At 65.1% G+C, this 9,691-nt stretch overlaps 2 protein-coding genes across 2 annotated transcripts; one reads left to right on the top strand and one right to left on the bottom strand.

Moving 5' to 3' along the window:
- Positions 1-201: 201 nt before the first annotated feature.
- Positions 202-5,754, top strand: EPS8L3 (EPS8 signaling adaptor L3; the record flags this gene model as incomplete). Its single annotated transcript, XM_080632936.1, has 17 exons — positions 202-482; positions 628-950; positions 1,026-1,090; positions 1,179-1,334; positions 1,927-2,076; positions 2,166-2,242; positions 2,723-2,832; positions 2,939-3,012; positions 3,105-3,362; positions 3,464-3,538; positions 3,654-3,802; positions 3,899-3,980; positions 4,074-4,111; positions 4,191-4,287; positions 4,402-4,658; positions 4,954-5,086; positions 5,737-5,754. The coding sequence occupies 17 exons, from the start codon at positions 202-204 to the stop codon at positions 5,752-5,754; spliced, it is 2,343 nt and encodes a 780-aa protein (XP_080489062.1).
- Positions 5,755-6,515: 761 nt separating this feature from the next.
- LOC308229123 (glutathione S-transferase Mu 1-like) lies at positions 6,516-8,888 on the bottom strand. Its single transcript, XM_080632953.1, has 8 exons — positions 8,777-8,888; positions 8,147-8,222; positions 7,988-8,052; positions 7,827-7,908; positions 7,157-7,257; positions 6,960-7,055; positions 6,766-6,876; positions 6,516-6,644 (listed from the first exon to the last, which is right to left on the bottom strand). The coding sequence occupies exons 1-8, from the start codon at positions 8,807-8,809 to the stop codon at positions 6,549-6,551; spliced, it is 660 nt and encodes a 219-aa protein (XP_080489079.1). The 5' UTR covers positions 8,810-8,888; the 3' UTR covers positions 6,516-6,548.
- Between the last annotated feature and the right edge of the window lie 803 nt (positions 8,889-9,691).

The raw sequence follows: 9,691 nt of genomic DNA, 5'->3' as shown, positions 1-9,691 counted from the left end.
GTTGGGTGCTATGGGGCAGGGTTGGGTGCTATGGGGCAGGGTTGGGTGCTATGGAGCAGGGTTGGGTACTATGGAGCAGGGTTGGGTGCTATGGGGCAGGGTTGGGTGCTATGGGGCAGGGTTGGGTGCTATGGGGCAGGGTTGGGTGCTATGGGGCAGGGTTGGGTGCTGCCACCCAGGACGTCACCAAGGCTCATCCTCATGGTGGGGGGACCCAGCCTGGCTCTGGGGGGGGGTGGGAGCTTCCCTAATGCCGACCCCTGGGTGCTCCTGAAGCTGCAGCCCCGGCGCGGGCACTGGGGCCGTGGGGAGCGGGGTGGCGGCGGCTGCACCCCCCGCTTGTGCCCCCCCTTTGTCCTCGCCCTTTGCCTTGAGGCAGATGCCGGGGGGCAAAGAGCACGCGGGTGCGGCGCCGACGTCAGGCCCGTGCCAAGCTCCCGGGAGCGCTTCCCAGGGCTGATCCCGGAGGCACCGGGACTGGGGTGAGCGCGGGCACCCCGAGACCGGGACCCCACCGAGGGGCATGGGAAGGGGGGGGTGGCTCCGGGTGCTGCGTGAGCCCCGTGGGGCTGGGAACGGGGCCGGAGGGGGGGCTGGTGAGGACTGAGGTGATGCCACCGTCCCAAGGGGGGCGCAGGTGGCTGGGGACACGCTCGGAGTGACGCAGGGACCGTGCCCAGCTCAGGACCCCGCGGCAGGACCGAGCCGCCCGCGCTGCCCCCCACAGGATGGGAGACCCCTTTGGCGGCTGGAGCAGCCCCGCGAGGCGGTGAGTACCCAGAGGGTGCGGGTACCCCCACCTTGGGGACCCCCCCGGGCGCTGTGGGGCAGAGGGGACCGCGCTGTGGGGCACAAGGTTCCATCGGTCCCATCTAGGAGGGACCACGACGAGGGCTCCCCCCTGCGCCACTCCAACAGCTTCGCCCGCCCCACCGGGAAAAGCATCTACAGTGAGTGCGGGCAGCACCCAAACCCCCCCCCCATGCCCGCGCTGTCCCCATCGCTCACCCCACACCTCCCTGCAGAGCAGCGCAAGGACTATGGCCAGGCCCTGCTCAAGCCCCAGAGCGATTTCCAGCACCACGTCGAGGTGGGACCCCCCAAACCCCCCTCAAACCGCGCCTGGGGTGGTGGCGGGTGCCCCCCCCATGACCCCCATTGCCCTGTCCCCCCCCCAGCACCTGCTGACGGCGCGGCTGGACGGGGACCTGCGCAGCGCCTGGGACTGCGTTGCGCGGCTGCGGGCGCTGGAGGCGCAGGGCCGGGTCTGGGGGCAGGATCTCATCCTGCAGGTCAAGGACCAGCAGCTGGTGCTGAGGGATGTGGAGAGCGAGGTACCCCCTGCGCAGGGCACCCCCAGACATAGGACCCCCCCATGGCCAGGGCACCCCCATAAATCCACCTGTCCCCCAGCAGCTCTGACACCCCCATAACCCCAGCAGCCCCCAAAGGCCCTTTGCACCCCTTTGGCCCCAACACCCGCTGCTGCCATTGCACCCCATCAACCCTGGTACCCGCCTTCATCCCAGCACCCACATCAGCCTTTCAACATCCCCTTGCACCCCCAACCTAGCACCCACCTCTTGTGGGCCTTGACACCCCCCCTGACCCATTCCCCCCCCCCCCTAAATCCGATGCTCCCCCAGCTCTGGTATCCCTGTATCTCTGGTACCCCCCTATTTGCCCCCCAACATCCCTGACACCATATTCAACCCTTGCATCCCCCTACCCCTCTCACCCCTCCAACCCACACCCCCTCCCCAGCCACCCCTCCAACACTCAGCACTCCAAAAGCCTCCTATCCCCCCAGTTATGCCCCCCCAACCCTGCCACCCCCATTATCCCCCATCGCACCCCGATAGCCCCTGCACCCCCTTGGCGCCAGTGGCCATTCTGGGGGGCTGAGCACCCCGTCCCCCCCCGCAGGAGGAGCTGGATGCCTACGCACTGGGCAGCGTTCAGGGCTGCTCGGCCACGCCGGACATCGGCAGCTACAGCTCCGTGCTGGCCATCACCGTGCAGGAGCAGAGCCCCCCCGGCACCAGCGTCCTCCTCTTCCAGTGCGACCGAACGGGGGTGAGCACCGGGACCCCGCCGAGGGCCGGGGGGTGAAGGGGGGGCAGCCCCGGGGTGTGTTGGGGTTGATGGCGCTGGGTCTGTGCCAGGCAGAGGCGCTGAAGAGCAGCCTGGAGAAGCTGGTGAAGGAGTGCAAGGAGGAGCAGAGGAGCCACTACGGGCACAGGTAAGGGGGGCACGGGGGTGTTCACCCCCTCCCTGTGCCCCCAAAGCTGACCCCCACATGGGGGTCTCCATGGGGAGGAGGGATAAGCCCAAAGGGTGCTGACTGCCCCCCCCATCACCCTCCTGGGGGGTGGACCCCCCTTTTGCCTTGGTACCCCAGCTCCTGGCTCATATCCCAGCCCCACATCGCCATAGACTCAGCCCCCTTCCAACCCCATCCCATGGGCACAGCCCCCCCGTGACCCCCATGCCCCCCCCTCACACCCCTGTTATCCCATCCATGGGCTCCATTTACCCTCATCCCCACGGACACAGCACCCACCTCATGGACAGAGCCCCCTCCTGTGACCCTCATGCCCCATCCCATGGACGCAGCCCCCCCATGACCCCATACCCTCTCCTCTGCCCCATATCCCATCCCTGGGCTCCATCTCCCCTCAGCCCCTCTTCAGCTCCCCCTTTCCCATCCCTTCTTGCCCAGGAGCAGCCAAACCCCTCCATACGCACAGGTTCTCCCCCCGGCCCCAGAGCGATGGGCAGAGCCCCGCGAGCCCAATGCCCTCGTGTCCAACCAGCACGGGCTGGACCACGGTGAGTCTGGGGGGGGGGGGGGGCGGGCTCTGCAGTGCCTCAGTTTCCCCATGGGGGGGAATAGAGGTGATGGGGGGCAGAGCTGGGACCCCCTGCTCTCACCCAGGGCTGATGGACACCCAGAACACCCCAAGGACCACCCCCTCGAGCCAGGTCATGTCCGAGGTGGACCGGGATGTTGTAAGTCCCATCTCCCACCTCCAGCTCCCCTCCAACGAGGACACCCCAGTGTTTCCCCACAGCACCCACCGGGTCCCATCCTGCTCCCATAGGAGGTCCTCAACCATGTGCTGAGCGACCTGGAGCTCTTTATGAACCGGGTGAGGGCAGCCCTGGGCATGTCCAGCACCACCGACCTGAAGAAGAAGAAGAAGAAGAAGAAGAGCGAAGGTGATGAGGAAGGGTTTGGGGGGGGGCCGGGGGGGGTCCATCCCGGTGCCAGCAGCCCCTTTCTTCCTCCTGCAGCCCTGCCCTCCATGAGTGATTACACGGACTTCTTCCAGAAGGTGAAATACGCCCTTAACCTCCTGGTAGGTCCCATAGGGCTGGATGTGACCCCCATGGCTTGTGGGCATCCCTGGTGCGTCCTTAACAGGGGCTCTGTGGGATCACCCTCACCCCCTCCGTGCAGGGACGGACCCACCAGCACGTGCAGGACCCGGACCCCCAGGAGCTGCTCAGCCTCATCTTCACCGCCCTCTCCTTTGTGAGTGCCCCCCAAAGAGGGACCCAACCCCCCCCAGGGGTGCGCAGGGTGGGGATTGGTGTCCCCCCCCCCCCCCCCCCATCCTGGGGGTGCTGCTCCAGCCCCATCCCCGCAGGTCCTCGCCCATTGCCCCAACCCCAGCCTGGCCCCATCGGTGGAGGCGCCGCTGCTGGTGCCCGAAGCGATGGAGCTGCTGGAGAGGAGCCTGGATCAGGACAACTTCCGCACATGGAAGAGCCTCGGCACGGCCTGGAACAGGACAAGGTGGGGTCCAGTGCCACCAGCACCGAGGTTTGGGGGGATCCAGCCCTGGTTTGGGGGTCACGGCACCCACTTGGCTCCCCCCTGTGCCTGCTGCAGGGCAGAGTACCCCAACAGCGAGCTGGTGCCCCGCTACATCCCCGTCTTCTCGGATGGGTGGTTGCCCCCCCCCATGGAGCAGGTACAGCGTGGAGGGGACCAGGACATCTCATCGCCTGCCTCAATGCCCCCATCTCACACCCCACACTCGCCCTTCTCCCTGCTCAACACTCAGTCACCGGGCACTGGCCACAGGGAAAATCCTGGCCAAGCGTAAGTGGTCCTGAGGGTGCTGAGGGCATCATCCAACCCCTGGATGGATGCTCATGGTCCCCCCCCCATCCCTCTGCAGGGCCCCCTCCCCTGGGCAGGGGCTGGCCCGAGCCCTGTATGAGTTCCAGAGCAGGAACCCGCAGGAGCTGAGCGTCAGGATGGGGGACACGCTGCAGGTAGGAACCAAGGTGGGGGTCCCACCATGGGTGCTGCTGGGGAGGGTGGAGTGGGGACCCCCACCCTGCATGATGGGTGCCGGACGGGTCCCCCATTGTCACCATGCACCCCAGGTCCTGGACCAGCAGAGGAGGTGGTGGCTGGTGCAGGACAGCCGGGGGGACAAGGGCTTCGTCCCCAGCAACATCCTGGAGCCCCTTTGGGGGGGGCACAGCCAGGTGGGTGCCCCCGGTTCCCCTCCCAGCCCCAGGAGGGGGCCCAGGGGTCTCACCCCGTGTCCCCCGCTCCAGACCAGCCCCCCCAGCCTGCACCCCGACTCCCCCCCCGCCGAGGTGACGGCCTGGCTGCAGGACAAGGGCTTCTCCCGGATGTAGGTGGAGTCTTGACCCCCCCAACCAACACCCAACAACCAACCTGGGGGCTCCCTTGTGGGGGCCAAGCTCTGCTCACCCCGTCACTGTGCATCCCCCCATCCCTCTGTCTATCCGTCCATCCATCCCTCTCTCCTTCCATCCATCCATCCTTCCATACCTCCCTCCCTCTATTCTTTGCTCCCTCTATCCATCCTCGCTTCCCTCCCTCCACCCTCCCTTCATCCATCCCTCCTTCCCTTCCTCCTCCCTCCCTCCCTCCCTCCCTCGCTCCCTCCCCTCCTGGCTCCGCAGCACGGTTCGGTGCCTGGGGGCGCTGCGGGGGCAGCAGCTGCTGCAGATGAGCGCGGCCGAGCTCCGCGCCGTGTGCCCCGAGGAGTGGCGGCGCCTCCTCTTCAAGCTGTCCTCGGCCCGCGAGGCGCTGGGGGTGAGGGACCCCCATAACCCCCTGCACCTCCATAACCCCCCCTGCACCCCCCATAACCCCCCCATAACCCCCCTGCACCCCCATAACCCCCCTGCACCCCCATAACCCCCCCATAACCCCCCTGCACCCCCATAACCCCCCTGCACCCCCATAACCCCCCCATAACCCCCTGCACCCCCATAACCCCCCTGCACCCCCCATAACCCCCCTGCACCCCCATAACCCCCCTGCACCCCCATAACCCCCCTGCACCCCCCACAGCCCCCCTGCACCCACCATAACCCCCCCATAACCCCCTGCACCTCCATAACCCCCCTGCACCCACCATAACCCCCCCATAACCCCCCTGCACCCCCTATAGCCCCCCTGCATCCCCCATAACCTCCTGCACCCCCATATCCCCCTATAACCCCCTGCACCCCCCATAGCCCCCCTGCATCCCTCATAGCCTCCCTGCACCCCCATATCCCCCTATAACCCCCTGCACCCCCATAGCCCCCCTGCACCCCCCACAGCCCCCCTGCACCCGCCATAACCCCCCCATAACCCCCTGCACCTCCATAACCCCCCTGCACCCACCATAACCCCCCCATAACCCCCTGCACCCCCATAACCCCCAGCACACACCGACCCCTTCACCTTCCCCACAGATGGGCCCCATGGACTGACCCCCCATAGACCCTGAGCACCCCCAGGATGGAGCCCCACAGGCACTGCACGAATGGGGGGGCTCGAAGGGGGCACCCCAACCCGCCCCCCCCGGGTGTCCCCCCCCCAACTGAGATCCACCCTTTGGGGGATAGGCCCCCAATGACACAAAGCTGCTTGGATCCCTCCACTGTGCCATTGGGTTCTTGGGACCCCCCCCTCCCAGGGAAGTGGAGGGCAGGGGGGGCACCCCACAAAGTGTAAAGCAACTGCTATGGGAAATAAAAAGGGTGATGGCAGTGGGGTGTGCTGGGGGGCACCATTGGGGGGGGGGGGGCACAGCAGCACCCAAGGGACACCTCTGGGTCCCCATCATGGGCAGCACCCACCCAACAATGCCCAAAGTGGGGACATGAGGACCCCCAGGGCATGGGAACCCTTACAGCCCCCTGCAAGACACTGGGAATGCCCAGAGCCCCCCTCCAGGAGCAGAAGGACTCCCATGAAGTGCATGAGGAACTCCAGAGCCCCACAGGACAGCACAGGGCTGAGCTTCTGCCCCCCCAAACCCACCCATGACAAGGGGGGTGACAATGGCCATAGGGCAGGGATGTCCCCATGATGGGGGTACAAGCCCGGTGCCCCCCTGAGCCACCCCATGCTGACACCACAGCACTTGGAGGGCTCGGGCTGCCACAACTAAAGCACTTTATTGTGTTGCAGGACCTCAAGTCAGCACTGCTCCCCCCCCCCCCCCCCGATGAGGGTGCTGGGAGGGGTGCTGGACCCCCCCTCCTAGCCCCACACTGAGCCCCTACTCCTTCTTGTTGCCCCACTTGGCCATCTTGCTGTTGATGGGCAGCTTCAGGAAGCGGCTGGACTTCAAGTAGGCAGCCACCTTCTCCAGGGCCTAAGGAGCGGGGCAAAGGCAGCATCAGGAACACGTCCCAGTGGGGCACCCCCAAGCCATGGGTGCCCTGAGGGTCCTTCCCTCAGGGGGGAAAGGTGATGCCCGGGGTGCCCCCGCTCACCCCAAAGCGGTCCATGAAGTCCTTGAGGTTCTTGAAGGGCTCCAGGCACTTGGGCTCAAAGATGCGGTTCTGGTCCAGCACATCGAACATGAGGAAGTCCACGAAGGTGAGCTGGGGACAACAGGGATGTGGTGAAGGCCAGTGTGGGGACAGCCCCCCCAGTGCCCACAGCCCCCCCCGGGTCCCGGCCGTACCTTCTCGCCCACAAACCACTTCCTGTCCCCCAAGAAGTTGGAGAAAAGCTTCAGCTTCCCCGGGAGCTGCTCCAGGTAACCCGGCTTGAGCTTCTCCTGCAGGAGACAGCGGTGGAGAGGAGCCCCCAGGGGACCAACAGCCCCCGCCCCACACGGGGACGCTGCTGCGGGGCACCCAGTGCCATGGGGACACTCACGAAGTCGGGGTTGTAGCAGATCATGACCAGGCTCATGCGGAAATCCATGACCTGGTTCTCCAGCATGTCCACGCGCAGGATCTCCTCCTCCGTCTCACCGCCTGTGGGGGGGACATGAGTGCTGCGCAGGGGTCCCCAACCCAAACTCAACCTCGAGCCCAACCCAAACCCAACTCCAAGGCCAAGGCCAAGGCCAACCCCAAGTCAATTCAATCCCTCTCCAAGCCCAACACCAGCTCCAAGCCCAACCACAAGTCCAAAGTCAAGCCCAACCCAAACCCAACCCCACTCCAAGCCAAACCCAATCCCACTCCAAGCTCAACCCAATTCAAGTCCAACCCAATCCAAGCCCAACCCCCACTCCAAGCCCAACCTCTTTCCAAGTCAATCCCAACCCAAGCCCAACCCCACACCAAACCCAACCCAATCCAAGCCCAACCCCTCTCCAAGTCAACCCCAACCTAAATCCAACCCCACTCCAAGTTTAACCCAACCCAATCCAAGCCCAACCCCTCTCCAAGTCAATCCCAACCCAAGCCCAACCCCTCTCTAAGCCCAACCCAACCCAAGTCCAAGGCCAAGCCCAACCCAACCCAAGTCCATGGCCAAGCCCAACCCAACCCAACCCAAGGCCAAGGCCAACCCAATCCCACCCCATCCCTGCACTCACACATGTTGTGCTTGCGGGCGATGTAGCGCAGGATGGCGTTGCTCTGCGTCAGCTTCACTTTCCCATCGATGAAGTACGGGAGCTGCGGGTACCCTGGGACATGAGGCCACATCCCCCCAAAACACCCCCCAACCATCCCCCCCCAGCTCCACACCACCTACATTGGGGAAGTCCAGGCCCAGTTTCTCCTTCTCGTTGGTCCATTGGCTCTTGTCATAGTCAGGAGCTGGAAGGGCATGGAGGGGTTTGGGGGTGCTGGGTAGCCCCATGTACCCCCAAAAGCCTAAGGCTGACATGGGGCCCCCCCAGACCCCCCTTACCGTCACCGCAGCTGTAGAGCTTGTCCTCATAGGGGGTCTCTGTGTACTCCAGCAGCAGGCGGATGGTGTGGGCCAGCTGGGAGGGGGGGCAGCGACCAGTGAGACCCCCCCAGATATCCCCCCCCCACCGGGAAACTGAGGCACGGATGGGGGAGAGCTGCAACCCCCCCAGAGCCCCCCACTAAGTGCATGAAGGGCCCCAGAGCCCATCCTGCAAGACCATGGGGACCCCAGAGCCCCCCCCCAAGTGCATGGGAGCCCCCCCCCAAGCAGAGAGAACCACAGAGCCTCCCCCCGCAAAACCAGGGGCGGCCCCAAACCTCCCTCCAAGTGCAGGGGGACTCCCACGATCCCCTCCAGGAGCAGACAAAGCCCAGAGGATCCCTCCAAGTGCACGGGGACCCCCCCTGTAAGACTCAGGGGACCCCTGCACCCCCCCCGCCAAGTGCAAGGGTCCTATCATAGCCCCCCTCTAACAGCAGAGGGACCCCCAGAGCCCCCCATTAAGTGCACGAGGACCCCCACAGTCCCACTGCAACAGCACGGGGACCCCCCCAAGGAGCAGAAGGAACCCCCAAAGCCCCCCTCTAAGCGCTGAGGGCCCCCAGAGGCCCCCCCCATGGCGCTCACCCCGCGGATGTCCCAGTACCCCAACACCGCCATAACTGCGCGATCACTCTCCCCGTGCCCCCCCACGCCGCGGGAAAACGCCCGCCTGGCCACGCCCCTTCCGCGGGGGCCGAGCCCCGGGTGGTCTTAAAGGGGCAACGACAAAAGTGGGGCCCACCGCGGCTCCGCAGCTTATCTGGGGGGGGCCTGAAACACTCGCCAAACTCCATGGGGGTCACCCGCGTCCTAGGGGGGGAATCCCCAGTCTGCATTAGGGTTCCTCAGGCCTGGGAAGGGCATGGTCCAGCCCCTTAACCCCACGAGTCTGCATTAGGTCCGCCCTTAACCCTCCCATGTTTGTATTGGGCCCCCCCTTGACTCCCCAAGTCTATACGGGGCTCCCCTTAGGCCTCCCTAGCCCTTACCCTAACTCTATCCCTAACCATATCTAACCTAACCCTTAACCCTAACTCTAGCCCTTCCAAAAGATGCATTGCACAGATGGAGGTTAGGGTGAATTGCCCTGCTGACGGGGCTGTGCTGGTGTCCCCTGTTTGTAGGTGATGCCCAGCACAGCTTTCTGCCTTTGCATCTCAGACTTCTCAATTTCCCAGGGCTAAGCGGTCAATCATGGATGATGCTGAGCACCCACTTTATTGCTCTATCCACCAGCATGTTGGGGGGCTTCAAGGCTTCTGTTGTCTTCAGATGGAGGGACCTGGGTGCTGGTGGCGCTCAGAGAGGGGCTCTTTGAAGGGAGGAGTGACTGCGATCCTATATCTTTGTGTGTGTGTGTGGATGTCTTAGCATCTTTGTGGGTTGCTATTTCCCATGCATTTCTTGTGTGTTTATCTGGTTCAGCTACCCCACGATGCAAGCTGTTTGCTCTTATCACTGCGTTTCGTTCGGGGGATGCTGTGGGGAACGTGTGCTGAT

The sequence above is a fragment of the Psittacula echo genome (genome assembly GCF_963264785.1).
Source record: "Psittacula echo genome assembly, chromosome: 22".
In the NCBI taxonomy this organism is placed as follows: domain Eukaryota; kingdom Metazoa; phylum Chordata; class Aves; order Psittaciformes; family Psittacidae; genus Psittacula; species Psittacula echo.
The sequence above is the reverse complement of the archived record's forward strand: the minus strand, read 5'-3'. Positions and strand labels throughout refer to the sequence as shown.